General features: G+C 37.0%; 1 protein-coding gene across 1 annotated transcript in view; it reads right to left on the bottom strand.

Annotated features, from left to right (window-relative positions):
* MCMDC2 (minichromosome maintenance domain containing 2) overlaps positions 1-16941 on the bottom strand; it is a 43369-nt gene that overhangs the window by 3732 nt on the left and 22696 nt on the right. Inside the window, exons 12-13 of the mRNA XM_066264678.1 lie at positions 14290-14432; positions 10020-10129 (exon numbers count right to left, since the gene is read on the bottom strand). Coding sequence (XP_066120775.1) covers positions 10020-10129; positions 14290-14432 — 253 coding nt within the window. The remainder of the gene's footprint in view (positions 1-10019; positions 10130-14289; positions 14433-16941) is intronic.

The raw sequence follows: 16941 nt of genomic DNA, 5'->3' as shown, positions 1-16941 counted from the left end.
CACGACCAAGTCCCAATGACCACTGCTTCTAGCTGGTAATGATTCAGGTAGACTGGAAAAGCCATCCGCAGCATGTGTGGAGATGGAGCTTCTGTTCTCCTCTGCCTGGAGAGATGAGACCAGGTTGCTTTTCCCTGGAGCTCTGCGACCGTGGCGTGGTAAAGAGAACCTTGGGATACACTAAGCTGGGTGGCAAAGGTAGATTCATAATAGAAGTTGGCAAAAGGGGGAAAGAGAGCTCTAAATTAGGAGCAGGTTCCAGCCTGAAATATGTGTGGGGCATTGAGGTAGGAGGAATAGAGGAAACACTATATATTAAACAAAGCAGCAGAAAATAGGACTATCAACACCCACAACAGATCTTCGAGGGAAGAATAAAAAACCTGACTATTCAGGCAAGACATAGTTAAGTGGCCCTTGTGCAAATGAGATCAGTTTACCTGCTTGGAAGAAATACCCTAGGCTTGTCCACAGTGTCGTAGATGGGGCTGATGGCCCTGGGCAACTTCAGCCTTCAGTGGCAAACCCCAGCATTCTGGGCAAGGTTAGGTCATAGGTGGCTGGAGCAGGGTTGGGAGGGACTGAACCCTCCCTTAGAGGAGCAAGGGGGAAGCCTACCTTCCAGTGTCCCTGTTTCCTCACAACAGAGGCATGTAAGCCTGGCAGGCTTTAGCTCAATGACCTTCCTTTCCACTATTGAAGCAGGACCCAGATGGCATCCTATGAGACCCCTTTGGGGCATTGGAGCCTTTAAGGGTGTATCCTAAAAGCTGGTAGTTCACCTGATCTCTGGGCTTTTTCTGCCTCTTGGTATCTTAAAAGCCATGCTCAGAAGATCTCGCTGAGGGGTTTGAGGATCCCCTTCCGCCTATATAAATCTTTTCCATATATCTGGAGCTATTTGGAAGGTCCAGTAGTTTTTTGACTGGGACTTTAAGGTTTTCTATGTACAGTATCATCAGCAGCAAATAATGATAGTTCTACTTTTCCAATTTGGATGCCTTTTATTTTTTCTTTTTTGATTGTTGTGGCTAGGACTTCCAGAACTATGTTGAATAAGAGTAGTGAAAGGGGATACCCCTACCTTGTTCCTGATCTTAAGGAGATTTTAACTTTTGCCCATTGAGTATGATGTTGGCTGTGGTTTGTCATAGATGGCCTTTACCATGTTGAGGTATGTTCCCTGTATTCCCACTTTCCTGAGAGTTTTGATCATAAATGGGTGCTAGATTTTATCAAATGCTTTTTCTGCATCTATTGATATTATCATGTGGTTTTTCTCCTTCCTTGTGTTTATGTGATGAATCACATTGATTGATTTGCATATACTGTACCAGCCTTGCCTCCCCAGAATAAATTCCACTTGATCATGATGTATGATTTTTTTCATGTATTGCTGGATCTGGTTTGCTAATATTTTGTTGAGAATTTTAGCATCTAAATTCATCAGGGATATTGGCCTGCAGTTTTTTCTTTGTATTGTCTTTGCCTGGTTTTGGAATCAGAATTATAGCTGCCTCATAAAAGGAGCTTGGAAGTCCTCCCTCCTCTTGAATTTTTTGAAATGGCTTGAGAAGGATAGGAGTTAGTTCTTCTTTGAATATTTGGTAGAATTCACCTGTGAAGCCATCTGGCTCAGGGTTGTTTGTTGGGAGTATTTTGATAACTTTTTTGATCTCATTTGTTGTAATCGGTCTGTTTAGGTTTTCTGATTCTTCCAGATTGATTTTGGAAAGATTATATGTTTCAAGGAATTTTTCCATTTCACCTAGGTTGTCTAATTTTTTGGCATACAATTCTTCATAGTATTTTCTTACAATCCTTTGTATTTCTGCTATATCAGTTGTTACTTCTCCACTCTCATTTCTAATTTTATTTATTTGAGTCCTCTTTTTTTCTTGGTGAGTCTGGTTAAAGGTTCATCAATCTTGTTTACCTTTTCAAAGAATCAGCTCTTGGTTTCATTGATCCTCTGTATTGTTTTTTTAGCTTCTATGTCATTTATTTCTGCTCTGATCTTTATTATTTCCTTCCTTCTACTTCCTCTGGGCTTTACTTGCTGTTCTTTTTCTAGTTCTTTTAGTTGCAGTATTAAGTTGTTTATTTGAGCTTTTTCTAACTTCTTAGGGTTGCCTGTACTGCTAGGAATTTCCCTCTCAGGACTGCTTTTGCTGTGTCCCATAAATTTTGAGTTGTTGTATGCTTATTTTCATTTCTTTAAGGAAATTTTTTATTTTTTCCTTGATCTCATTGCTGACCCATTCTTTATTCAATAACATGCTGTTTAGTTTCCAAGTGTTTGAGTGTTTTTCAGTTTTTCTATTGTAGTTGATTTCTAGTTTTATGCCATTGTGGTCAGAGAAGATGCTTCATATGATTTCAATCTTCTTAAATTTGTTGAGACTTGTTTTATGCCCTAACATGTGTCCTGTCCTATAGAATGTACCATGAGCACTTGAAAAGAATGTGTATTCTGCTGCTTTAGGGTGAAAGGTTCTGAAGATATCTATTAAATCCAGTTGATCTAGTGTGTCCCTTAAGTCTGTTTCTTTGTTAATTTTCTTTCTTGAGGATCTATCCAGTGATGTTAGTGGGGTATTGAAATCCCCCACTATTATAGTATTGCTGTTGATCTCACCCTTTATGTCATCAAAGTCTGTTTATATATTTAGGTGCTCATGTATTAGGTGCATAGATATTAATAATGGTTATCTCTTCCTGTTGGATTGTTCCCTTTATCATTATGTAGTGACCTTCTTTATCCCTTACTATAGTTTTTGTTTTAAAGTCTATTTTGTCAGATATAAATATTGCTACCCCAGCTTCTTTTTTTCATTTCTGTTTGCATGAAATATTTTCCATCCTTTTACTTTCAGTCTATGCATATCTTTTGTCTTGAGGTGGGTCTCTTGTAGACAGCATATGTACAGGTCCTGTTTTCTTATCCATGCAGCTACCCTATGTCTTTTGATTGGAGCATTTAGTCCAGAGCGGAAAGGTTATTGATATATAGTTATTTATTGCCATTTTATTCTTTAAATCTACATTCCTCTTTTACTAGATCCCCCCCCACTTTGTTCTGTTTATAGCAGGCCCCTTAACATTTCTTGCAGCATTTGTTTGGTTGTAATGAATTCCTCGAGGTTTTTTGTTTTTTTTGTGTGTTTATTTTTGTTTTTTGTCTGGGAAGCTTTTTATTTCTCCTCTAATATTAAATGATAGCCTTGTCAGATAAAGAAGTTTTGGTTATAGGTTCTTGTTCTGCATTACTTTGACTATTTCTTGCTATTCCCTTCTGGCCACAAGTGTTTCTGTTGAAAAGTAGGATGTCATCCTTATGGGGTTTCCTTTGTAGGTGATTGACTGCTTTTCTTTTGCAGCTTTTCATATTCTTTATCTCTTAGCTTTGGTATTTTGATTATGGTGTGTCTTGGTGTGGGTCTCTTTGGGTTCTTTTTTAATGGGGTTCTTTCTCTGTGCTTCTTGAATCTGTGTGACTCTTTTCTGCATCAATTTAGGGAAATTTTCAGCTATGATTTCTTCAATCAGGTTCTCTATCCCTTGTTCTTTTTCTTCTCCTTCAGAAAGCCCAATTATGCGGATATTGTTTATCTTTATGTTGTCACAGAGCACTCTTAAGAGTTTCCTCAGACTTTTTGGTCCTCTTTTCTCTTTGCTGTTGTGCTTCCGTGCTTTCACTTATCTTGTCCTCTAAGCCGCTGATTCGATCCTGTGCTTCATCCAGTCTGCTTTTAATTCCTTTTAGTGTAGTCTTCATTTCTGATAGTTTGTCATTTCTGTCTGATTCCTTTTTACGATTTCAGTGTCCTTTTTGATGCTTACAATTTCTTTATTTTGGTGCTCATTAAGTCTATCCATTGTAGCTTTGAGATCCTTAAGCATCCTAACAATCATTATTTTAAACTCTGAATCCGGTAACTTAATTACTTCCATTTCATCCAGCTCTTTCTCTGGAGATTTTTCTCGTTGATTCATATGGCTTAGTTCCTCTGTCTTCCCATTGTTCCTGTGTGTGGTTTGCAGGCTTGTTCAAGTTGTGGTCTCCTTAACTAGTAAAGCCCGCTTTCAAGTTTTGATTTGCCTGCTGTCTGGTTGCTTAACTCAGCAGGGAGCTTGGTTGAAACTATCCAGGAATGCAGTGGGTTTGACCTCTGAGAATCTGAAGGTATATTCTGCCAGTTACTCTCGGGGTGGGGCATGTTCTCAGTATGAAGTGGGAGGTGTAGCTCAGGTCTCCCTGGAAACCTGAGTCACTGCTCCTCCCCCTTACTTCCTCCTTTCTGCAGTGTCTTTCATGCTGATTGTAGCTGAGAGCTCTTTGGAGGTGGGACACCTGGATCCACTTTAGGCATGTGCTGGGCAGAGGGCTCAACCCCTCTCCCAGCTATGGCCGCCTCTGCACTGGAGAATGAGTCAGCTTAACTCAGGTCAGCCCAGGCACTCCTCTCCCTGTCACCCTTTGTCTTGCTCTCCCTACTTTTCTCATGGGAGACCAGTTAGTCCTCTCAGCCCTCCTAGCTCCGGAGCCCCAGGCAAGTGGCTGTGAGCAATATATTCTGCTCTGTCCCTTTAAAGCACCCCAGCCACTTCCCACATACTGAATTTTCACTCTTCTCCCCATTCAATGCTGTCCAGCTGTCTCCTCCAGTCCCAGGGTTTCTAGGCTGGGTCTCTGGTTCTGAGACTGAGGGCCCCCATCTCTCAGGGTCTCCTTGTAATGAGAGCCCTTCTGGACCCTCAACTTCAGCCTCCCCTCACTCCTGGGAGCAGGGGAGCCACCACCATGCCCCCACACTCCCTACCAGGATTAGTGTGGATTCTTCTGTGCTCCTTGGTTTTTGAGTCCTGTTCTTTTATTTTTTTTAATATATTTTTAAATTTTATTTTATTTATTTATTTTTTTAGAAAGGAGAGAGAGAGAGAGAAGAGAGAGAGAGAGAGAGAGAAGGGGGGAGGAGCAGGAAGCATCAACTCCCATATGTGCCTTGACCAGGCAAGCCCAGGGTTTCGAACCGGCGACCTCAGCATTTCCAGGTCATCGCTTTATCCACTGCGCCACCACAGGTCGAGTCCTGTTCTTTTAGACCAGGGGTCTCAAACTCGCGGCCCGCGGGCCGCATGTGGCCCACCGAACAATTTTCTGCGGCCCGCAACTTCGTGGATTAGTCTGTGGGCTGCAGAAAATTGTTCGGCGGGCCGCGAGTTTGAGACCCCTGTTCTAGACCAATGTTGGTTCTTCACGGTGATTGTTCCTAAATTAATTTGTAATCCAGTTTGGTGGTGGGAGGTGGCAGTCTGTGCATCTGCCTACTCTGCTGCCATCTGGGAATCCTCTGTATATTTCATCACAATTTAAAAAAATACTTGACTATTACTGTAGGAGATTAGCTCTTACATTGTTTCATTCGTTGATTCATTGAATGAATACCTAAATGTGCCTGTCCAGGAGTATAATTGCTAGTTTAGCTGACAGTGCCTACCTTCCTAAAAGTGTCTGTCTTAAGTAAACACTTTTATAACCTCAGACTTTGGTGACTGCTCCCTTTATTGCTTTACGTTACCTGAAACCTGTTGTCCCCAACAGCACTGCTTTCCTTGTGGCTATCTAAAGTTAAGCTGCTTTTTATCAAACACCCCACATACCTTAGTATCATATAAGACAGTCAGTAGTACCTAACTTGCTGTCCCTTTGCTGCTTCCAGATCATTATTGCCCATTATCCTCTTGGTAAAAATCTTCTGCCTGACCTGTAGTTGCACAGTGGATAGAGCATCAACCTGGAATGCTGCAGTTGCTGCTTCAAAACCCTGGGCTTGCCCTGTCAAGGCCCATATGAGAAGCAATGACTGCAAGTTGATGCTTCCTTCCTCCCCATCCCTTTTCTCAATCCTCTCTCTAAAAAATCAATAAATGAAATTTTAAAAAAATCTTTCTTCCTTTAATGCCCAATGCTATCCAGGCTTTATCAGCCCATCCCTTTCCACAGTCAACAACCAGCTCTAAGCCTTTGACTCACAATCTTCCTCTCTTCCCTAATACCTGCCATTCAGTGATTTCCATGTGAATGACCCATTTAACTCCTGACCTCCTTGTGTCCTAACTTTTCCCCCTCTACTTCCACCACACATTAAGGTCACAGGACACTTCATATTACCAGAAACTTACTTAAAAACCATGAGTTTAAATATCCTGCTCCTCTATACTATTTATATCTCAGTGACCTCCAATCTGCTTCTTTCAATTCACTTTCCTCTTTTAACCAATTTGAGTCCTTCCCTTTGCCATTGCTCACCCACTCCCTTGCTCCTCTGCAACACTGCCACATGCACCTATCAGAACTTCAACTTGTATAAACCCAACCATTTACTCTGTGCCTGCACTCAGGCTGCTAGGCAGAAAATCACATGTAATTGGCATTCTGGGTTTCACTTTAAGGCACAGAAACCTCAAATGGGTACTTGTACTGTCTGACAACCCTGCTGAGTTTCTCTAGCATACTGCTTTTCTATCCTTCACAGTGACTATTATATTCCATTGTCTCCTCAAACATTTTGTTCTTAATTGATAATCACCTTGTGTAGAGTATATCACAAAATCTTCAGCCCCACCTGATTCTGTATCCATTGTCTTCCCTCCTATAAAAAAAAGTGACTCTTCAGTCACAGGCTAATACCTTCATATATGCTCTCGATCCCATCCCTCTCTCCCTTTTAAAGAACTTCACTCTTGATATTCCCCTCTTTCTGTAGTATCATTAGTTTTACTCTTTATTGAACATCATATCATCTTCATATCTTCACTTTCTACCCCACCCAAACCCCCTCCATTGAATTAGTTCTGATCATAGCCATGCCAAATCTAATCATACTTAAACTCTCAGTAGCACCTGATACAACTGACTACCATGCTCCCTTCTTGAAATATTCTCTTTCCTTGGCTTCTGTAATAACACACTTGATTTTCTGTTTACATTCTCGCTGCTACTTCTCAGTCTCCTTTGTTAGTTCCTCCTCCTCAATCCCATTTCTAAATATTGGAATCTTCAAGGGCAGTGGTGGAATTCTCTGTGGTCTCTCTAGGTGATTTCATCTATTCCATGGCTTTGAGTAGCATCTCTGTACTAATGACGCCTAAATTATATTTCTAGGTTAGAACTGTTCTAAAATTCATATTCTTATATATGTTTATTAATACTCATACAATGTTTCAAACTTATGTCTATAATTAGATTTTTCTCTCTCAAATTTTTCTTTCTTCCCAGTCTTGGTAAATGGTACCATGATCCACTTAGTTTTTCAAGGCAGAAACCTGGGAGTTTTCCTTAATTCGTACCTCTTCCTGCTGCCCCAACTCCTAAATCTAGTTCTTGAGGACAGCCTTTGTATCCAAGGAAAATCTCCCTGAGTACTGATGATTTTCCTGCTATGTTTAAAGTAACATTTAAGGAGCTCTTAACATTGTTTTGCTTAAGACTTTAAAGTCAATATACCTAACTGAAATTTATTATGAAAACAAAAACTAATTAAAGGAAAAGAAGTATTTTCACATAGTTTTATTTTCCTCAACATTTTCTTTCTTTTTTTTAGTATTAATTTTTATATTTTTATTTTTTATATTTTTCTGAAGTGAGAAGTAGGGAGGCAGAAAGACAGACTCCCATTGCGCCCGACCAGGATCCATGCAGCATGCCCACCAGGGGGCAATGCTCTGCCCATCTGGGGTATTGCTCTGTTGCAACTGGAGCCATTCTAGCGCCTGAGGAAGGAGGCCATGGAGCCATCCAGTACCCAGGCCAACTTTGCTCCAGTTGAGCCTTGGCTGCAGGAGGGGAAGAGAAAGATAGAGAGAAAGGAGAAGGAGGAGGGTGGAGAAGCAGATGGGCACTTCACCTGTGTGCCCTGGCCGGGAATTGAACCCAGGATTTCCACATGCTGGGCTGACACTCTACCACTCAGTCAACTGGCCAGGGCTCAACAAACATTTTCTTAAGTGCTTTGAAAAAGTATTGACAGAATAGTTACCAAGCAAAAATAGCTGTATTATTGCAGGAGTATTTAATAGTATACTTATAGATTCTAAATTCAAAGACATATATTTTTGTCTTCTTATGAAATCTAGTTGTATCTTAGATGTCTTTGATGGCATGCCTTAGTAAAATTAGCAGCAATTTTTCTTTATGCTACATAAAATAATGTAACTTAGATTTTAACAAGTATGTCAAGAATATTTTAAGAGAAGAATATAACAACGCAAATTAAAAATATTTATATCATTATTTAGTACTGGTTGAGAACCAGGTTTTTCTATTTTGGTAAATAGAACTAAATCAGGATGATAACTTACTTTTTCTAGGGGTCATGATTTATCTCCCTAAGTAAAAAGGTATAAAGCACATACATATATAAATTTATATATAATTTAGGGAATCACCAGCCCCTAGAACTCTAAGCATCCATGGATCCTAGGTTAGAAATGCTTGATTTGGATAATTATAAAGTTCTAATGGATCTTTGCAGAATTTATTACAATATAAATTCAATTTAAAGTAAATTTAGGCACTAAACATATACACACAGAAATCCGTGTTAAAACATCCTTTTAAGTCCAAGGATTGAAACTAAAGTTTGGTTTGAAACATGGTTTGATTGGTACATAAAGACACATGCAGCCTGATGTTCACTGCAGCATTGTTCACAGTGGCCAAAACATGGAAACCAAAAAGCCCTTCAATAGGTGATTGGATAAAGAAGATGTGGTACATATATACTGTGGAATACTACTCAGCCATAAGAAATGATGACATCAGATCATTTACAACAACATGGATGAACCTTGATAACATTATTCTGAGTGAAATAAGTAAATCAGAAAAAACTAAGATCTATATGATTCCATACATAGGTGGGACATAAAAATGAAACTCAGGGACATGGACAAGGGTGTGGTGGTTATGGGGGGGAGGGAGAAAAGGGAGGAGGTGGGGGAATGGCACGAAGAAAACCAGATAGAAGGTGACGGAAGACAATTTGACTGGGTGATGGGTATGTAACATAATCAAATGTCAAAATAACCTGGAGATGTTTTCTCTGAACCTATGTATCCTGACTGATCTATGTTACCCCATTAAAATTAAAAAAAAAAAAGAAACATGGTTTGTCTCATCAAAATTAATAACTCATTTATTTCAACAAAGAATTTTGTGAGAATAACTTTCTTTACTCTTACATTAAGAGTTCTTTTAAGGTTTGTATTAGTAAAACCATAAGCTCCATTCATTTCAAATACTTAAATGCTACAGACATAGTATAACTAGCAATTCAGAGACAGTGGTGATGTAATAATACAATCATATATTCTTTGCCTCTGTGGGGGACTGTATGAGTATTAAAAGGTGCATGTCATTTAAAAAGGAAGATTTAAAATTTCATGCGTTGTATGAAGTACATTTTTTTTTCTAGAATTATTTAAACAATGCAAAAGTTCAAGTATAGAAACAATCATGCACAATAAGGAACTTCAGGCCTGGCCTATGGTGGTGCAGTGGATAGTGCATCAACCTGGAATGCTGAGTTCACTGGTTCAAAACCCTGTTCAGGGCTTGCCTGGACAAGGCACATATGAAAATCAATCAATGAATAGCTAAAGTGAAGCAACTATGAGTTGAAACTTCTAGTTCCTTCCCCCTCTCTCCTCTCTCTGTAGAGTCAATAAATGAAATCTTATAAAAAGGAACTTCAGATAATGATAACTACTTATAAGCAATTAACAAATGTTCAAATTAGAACAAGACTTACCTGATAGAAATTTGTTATTCCTTAAAAAAATACTTAAAATATATGTAACACTTTAACAGAGTAAAAGTATTTAATTTTAAATGTAATTATTTGTTATAGTGTAATTAACTTATATTGAAGTTTAAATGTAATTATTAAGTTTAAATGCAAATATTTAAGTTTAAATGTAATGAAAATGTAGTTATTAACAATTTAAAAGATTACCATATTTCAATGTAAGAGATGTTTCAAATAATAAGGTTGCAATTAATACATCTTCTTTAAGCACTTTCTTCCTTAAGTTCAGTCGAGCATGGGCTTCAGATAAGGAAACTCTAAAAAAGAAAATTGATGACAATCAAAATATGTTAACAGTATAAAGATAATATATATATATATTGGCAGGAACAAACCAAGACATGCAAACATAAGCCACACCTTAAAGATCACACTCTTTCTTGAAAAACAAATATTTAAGCCCTGGCTGGTTGGCTCAGTGATAGAGCGTCGGCCTGGTGTGCAGGAGTCCCGGGTTTGATTCCCGGCCAGGGCACACAGGAGAAGTGCCTATCTGCTTCTCCACCCCTCCCCCTCTTCTTCCTCTGTCTCTTCCCCTTCCACAGCCGAGGCTCCATTGGATCAAATATGGCCCGGGCACTGAGGATGGCTCCATGGCCTCTGCCTCAGGCGCTAGAATGTTCGCAACAGAGCAACGCCCCAGATGGGCACAGCATCGCCGACTGGTGGGCATGCCGGGTGGATCCCAGTCAGGTGCATGTGGGAGTCTGACTGCCTCTCCGTTTCCAGCTTAAAAAAATAAATAAATAAAACAAAAAACCCCACAAATATTTAGTTTCTTTTCAAAGCATTCTTCCTTACCAAGTTGAATGGACTATTCTAGAATAAGCAAGTATCCTGTCTTATAATCAAAGAATTGGTTTTCACCCTGGCTTATCTTTATTATTCTAGACCTCCTTTCCCCAAATTCTGTTCTTCTAAGTACACTGTTGGAAAAATTAACCTAACTATCTCTTATAGACACACCCTTGGTATTTTCTTTCAGTTAATTCCTCTATTTCAATTCTCATATAATCTTGAAATTTCAGCGTTGGAAGACATTTTTGAGATTAAAGTTCAAACTCCCAACAGATAATTAAATTTTCTCTAAAACATCCCAGGCTATTTATTGTCTAGTTTCTTTTAAACTTTTCCTAGGATTCACTAAGAATCACGGGGCAATTCTTCTCTTTATTTTTAAACTACTTTGATACTTGAAAAATCTCCTTTAAGCTCTCATTAGGCATGTAGTATACTTGAATGATTGCTGGACTTGGGAATCAGAAAAGCTGGACTAAGTCTCCAGAATTTAATAGCAGTATGATGTATGAATTATTTAATTTCTGAGATTATTTTGAATTTCAGCTATAAAATGGAGATGATAATTCATAAGGCAATTGAAATCTTAGGACTCACCCACAGGGATATATAAATATGAGCTGAAATTAGTTTCACTGCAATTTCCACCCACTGGTCCCTGGTTCTGCCTTCTGGTATTACAGAACAAGCCTAATACTTCTTAAATGTGACAGCTCTTCAAATAGTCAAACACAACTTTTCTAGTTGCCACATATTTTCTTTTCTCAAGATAAATATTCCTAGTTCCTCTAAGATGTTAAAAGACCTAATGTTCAGGCCCTTCACCATTCTGGCTAATGAGCAGATTTGATTAACATTCCTATTCAGTATAATATTATTACAGATGTGATTTGACCAACAGCGTAGAGGAGAGGCTGAACTAACACTTTCTTACTCATGATACTATATTCTATTAATGGACCTCCAATTCACAGTATTATTAACAGCCATGTTATATTGTTTACTCGTATTAACTATCAAAAGAATAAAATCTCAAGTCTTTTTCATATTAAGCCACTTCACCCTTTCCCATCCATTCATACTTGTACTAGGGAGGTTGAGATCTAACTGAGAACATTGATCCTATAATATTAATTTTCTTCTTGTTATACTAAGACCATCATTTGAGCCTGTGAAGATCTCTCCAGAGTTTTTTATTTATAAATTTGATTATCATACTCATGATGTCTCACCCAATCTCCTTCTAAAAATGTTGGCCAAAACAGAATATGTACATGACCTTTCAGAAAGAGAGAGGAGAGTATTTATTGTTCAGCTCCACTTCTTCAGAAAATCAAGGATGGTGTTTTTAGGTACCTATCTAAGTAGGAGAAAAATTCAGGGTTTATGATTCTTCTGACCAGTGGTTCATTTATTTTGCTACTTCATAAGCCCCATCTCCACCTCTAAGGTTTGTTTCTACAATGGGAAAAAGTAGAATTACTTTTTATTAAAGTTATTAAAATTACCTCAGCTTTATTTTCGGGTCAATGTAGTCAAATGTAAACTGAGGCTATGTGAGTTTAAATAAAAAGTGTCTTTTTAGCCTGACCTGTAGTGGCACAGTAGAGAGCGTTGACCTGGAATGCTGAGGTTGGCTGAGGTTGCCAGTTGAAAACCCTTGGCTTACTGAGTCAAAGTACATATGAGAACCAACTACAATGAGTTAATGCTTCCTGTCCCCCTCCCTTTCTCTCTCTCTCTTCTCTCTAAAATCAACAAACAAAATCTTTAAAAATATATCTTTTTAACTACAGAGAAAAAACATAAGAAAAAATAGGACTTCCAGAGCTCTTAAGCTTTGAGTATTGAGTACTAATTTAAGTATTTTAAATATTACTTCATAAAATAGAAAACATTATACAATTCTGTTTACCATTTTAAAACATGACAGTTCATTTCTACCTTGACTTTAGCATTTTTTTCAGCTCTATGAAAATAATATATCATTGGAGAAATTAACTAAGAATATTTATCTCTTAGAGATCCATACTTGACATTTCCTACTGGTCTCTCACTTGTCTTATTTTATATTGCAGATATAACAAGATATTTACTTATTTAATGGATGACTTTACTCCTGGTCCTACTTTATAATTTGAGGTTATACATTAATATATATCAAATTAAGTAATGGTCTACCAGTAGGGGACTGTTTAAATTATGGTACACCCATATCAAAACATAGTAAAACTGTAATGCAGCTATTAAAGCAGAATGAGGTAATTCTTAATGGGCTGATAGTGTGACAGTATAATATATATACCATGCATGATGCCATTTGGGCAAAAAGAATATTTAGCAATATGAATATATATATTTGTATGTTGTATATATAATGTTTAAATAATATTCATCTAAAATATATAACATTAAAATAAATTTATATATATATTTAAATTATATACTTGTAAATGCTAGTATTTGAATGAATAATTTCTAGAAGGATATACAAAAACTTTTAAGAGTGATTAAAAAATTTAGCCTGACCAGACGGTGGCGCAGTGGATAGAACGTTGGACTGGGATGCGGAGGACCCAGGTTTGAAATCCTGAGGTCACTGGCTTGATAAGGGGCTCATATGGCTTGAGCGTGGGCTCACCAGCTTGAGCATGAGGTTGCTGGCTTGAGTGTGGGATCATAGACATGAGCCGGTGGTCACTGGCTTGATCCCAAAGGTCTCTGGCTTGAGCAAGGTATCACTGGCTTAACTAGAGACACCAGTCAAGGCATGTATGAGAAAGCAGACAATGAACAACTAAGGTGCCACAATAAAGAATTTATGCTTCTCATATCTACCTCCTTTTCTGTCCCTATCTGTCCCTTTCTGTTTCTCTCTCTCTCTCTCTCTCTCTCTCTCTCTCTCTCTCTCTCACACACACACACACACACACACACACACACACACACAAAACAAAGAATTTAAATTTGGGGCTTTGCCCATAATAAGAGTTCTTACCAGAGATAAGTTTTTATGACCTATCTATAGAACAGGGAAAACACACTGTATCTAGTTACTAAACATCTTCTCCTTATTGTCCTGCAACTAAACTTCCTCCTCTCTAAAGTCCCAAGGCAACTTACCTCATCCTTATCTCAAAATATTATATATATACTCATTTTAACTTTCTATTCCTGAACCTCTCATGCACGTGGGGTTCTCATATGGGCTATGTAATTAAATTTGGTTATTTTCTCTTGTTAATCTGCTTTATGTCGATTTAATTATTAGACTGGCTAGAAAAACCAAGAAGGGTAAAGAAAAATTTCTTCCAACAAATGTAAACAGCCACATTTTAAAAAACAAACATTTGCATTTGAATCAGTATACTTTTTTCAGACACATCTTATACAGATGACCCAATAAAAATTAGTGAAAAAAAATCAGTGAATGTTCAAATAATGTAACAACATAACAAAAGGATTGTTAAATCACTTTAGATTTTTTTGGAACAAAGTAATTTACAAATCAACCAACAGCAATTGAACAAAGAAAGAAAGAAATGAAACAGATAAATAAGTTAATTAAACACATCATTTAAAAGTCAATATTGACTAAAATTTTACAGTGAATACCTACAAATATTTTAATGCAGATGCTGAAAGTTTTGATCCACATATAGAATCTGTTCTTATTCTGCGACTTGCTAGATAATAGCCATGAATCATTCTTTCTGCTTCCAAGTTGAATTCTACATTCAAATTCTTTGCAAAAGCCAGCAGCTAAATTAAAAGTGTAAAAAATTTAAGAGACTCAACACTGTTATAGTCTATTTTACAAAAATGCAAAGTATATTGTCATTTATTTTTAAAAGTTTGCATATTTTACATCAAAATTGAATAAATATCTAAGGACATCTCAAAGTCATTGAACATTTTAAATCATAGGTTTATATATACTTGTAAGAATGTTAAAGTTTACCCCAAATAACCTCTTCCTCCCTCTTTGTGCAGAAATGTTCTGAGCAATGTATTGGAATGACTTTCAAGTCTTTGCTTCCCATGGAATAAAGGTATACTCAGAGCCTTTTATTGGGAGAGATGCTTCCCTCAGAGCTCATTTCCCGTTGAATAGCTTTAATGATTTAACAGTTTATTTCCTAACTTTCTATCCTTGGTCCTAGAGCTTGCCTTCCTTACTTCCTTTTCTTCCTTTTAAAGAAGAACAAAGTAGAAGGTATCACAACCTGAAATCAAACTATACTATAAGGCCATAGTAACCAAAATAGCATGATACTAGCATAAAAACAGAATCAATAGAATAGACTAGAGAACCCAGAAACAAACCCATGCCTTTATGGTCAACTAGTATTTGACAAAGAAGGCAAGAACATACAATTGGTTAAAGACAGTCTATTTAATATAGTTTTGGGAAAATTGAACAAATACATGCAAAAATAATGAAACTAGGCAACCTCCTCATACCTTACACAAGAATAGACTCAAAATGAATTAAAGACTTAACTGTAAGACACAAGACCTTAAAAATCTTAGGACAATCAGGCCCAGATGGTTATACTAGTGAATTCTATCAAACATTCAAAGAAGACTTGGTTCCTATTCTACTCAAAGTCTTCCAAAAAATTGAAGAAGAAGCAATACTTCCAAACACATTTTATGAGGCCAACATAACCCTCATACCAAAAACTGGCAAGGATGGCACAAAGAAAGAAAACTACAGACCAATATCTCTAATGAATACAGGTGCTAAAATACTAAACAAAATACTGGCAAACCGAATACAACAACATATTAAAAAAATAATACATCATGATCAAGTGGGATTCATCCCAGAATCTCAAGGATGGTTCAACATACGTAAAACGGTTAACGTAATACACCATATCAACAAAACAAAGAACAAAAACCACATGATCTTATCAATAGATGCAGAAAAGGCTTTTGATAAAATACAACACAATTTTATGTTTAAGACTCTCAACAAAATGGGTATAGAAGGAAAATATCTCAACATGATAAAGGCCATATATGATAAACCATCAGCCAACATCCTATTAAACAGCATAAAACTGAGGACTTTCTACCTTAAATCAGGAACAAGACAGGGTTGTCCACTCTCTCCACTCTTATTTAACATGGTGCTAGAAGTTCTGGCCAGTGCAATCAGACAAGACAAAGAAATAAAAGGCATCCATATCGGAAAAGAAGAAGTAAAGGTATCACTTTTTGCTGATGATATGATCCTATACATCGAAAACCCGAAGGACTCCACAAAAAGATTATTAGAAACAATAAACCAATACAGTAAGGTCGCAGGATACAAAATTAACATACAAAAGTCCATAGCCTTTCTATATGCCAACAATGAAATATTAGAAAACGAACTCAAAAAAATAATCCCCTTCACGATTGCAACAAAAAAAATAAAATACCTAAGAATAAACATAACAAAGAATGTAAAGGACCTATATAACGAAAACTACAACGCATTATTAAGAGAAATAGAAAAAGACACATTGAGATGGAAAAATATTCCTTGTTCTTGGATAGGAAGAATAAATATAATTAAAATGGCCATATTACCCAAAGCAATATATAAATTTAATGCAATTCCCATCAAAATTCCTATGAGATTTTTTAAAGAAATGGAACAAAAAATCATCAGATTTATATGGAACTATAAAAAACCCCGAATAGCCAAAGGAAAAAGAATGAAGCTGGGGGCATTACAATACCTGACTTTAAACTATATTATAGGGCCACGATAATCAAAACAGCATGGTATTGGCAGAAAAATAGACACTCAGACCAATGGAACAGAATAGAAAGGCCAGAAATAAAACCACATATATATGGTCAAATAATCTTTGATAAAGGGGCCAACAACACACAATGGAGAAAAGAAAGCCTCTTCAACAAATGGTGTTGGGAAAACTGGAAAGCCACATGCAAAAGAATGAAACTCGACTACGGCCTGTCCTCGTGTACTAAAATTAATTCAAAATGGATCAAAGACCTAAATATAAGACCTGAAACAATAAAGTACATAGAAGAAGACATAGGTACTAAAATCATGGACCTGGGTTTTAAAGAACATTTTATGAACTTGACTCCAATGGCAAGAGAAGTGAAGGCAAAGATAAATGAATGGGACTACATCAGAATAAAAAGTTTTTGCTCAGCAAGAGAAACTGATATCAAAATAAACAGACAGCCAACTAAATGGGAAATGATATTTTCAAACAACAGCTCAGATAAGGGCCTAATATCC

This window comes from Saccopteryx bilineata, chromosome 3 (genome assembly GCF_036850765.1).
Source record: "Saccopteryx bilineata isolate mSacBil1 chromosome 3, mSacBil1_pri_phased_curated, whole genome shotgun sequence".
Taxonomy (NCBI): domain Eukaryota; kingdom Metazoa; phylum Chordata; class Mammalia; order Chiroptera; family Emballonuridae; genus Saccopteryx; species Saccopteryx bilineata.
Note: the sequence above shows the minus strand (reverse complement) of the source record. Positions and strands in the feature narration are given on the sequence as shown.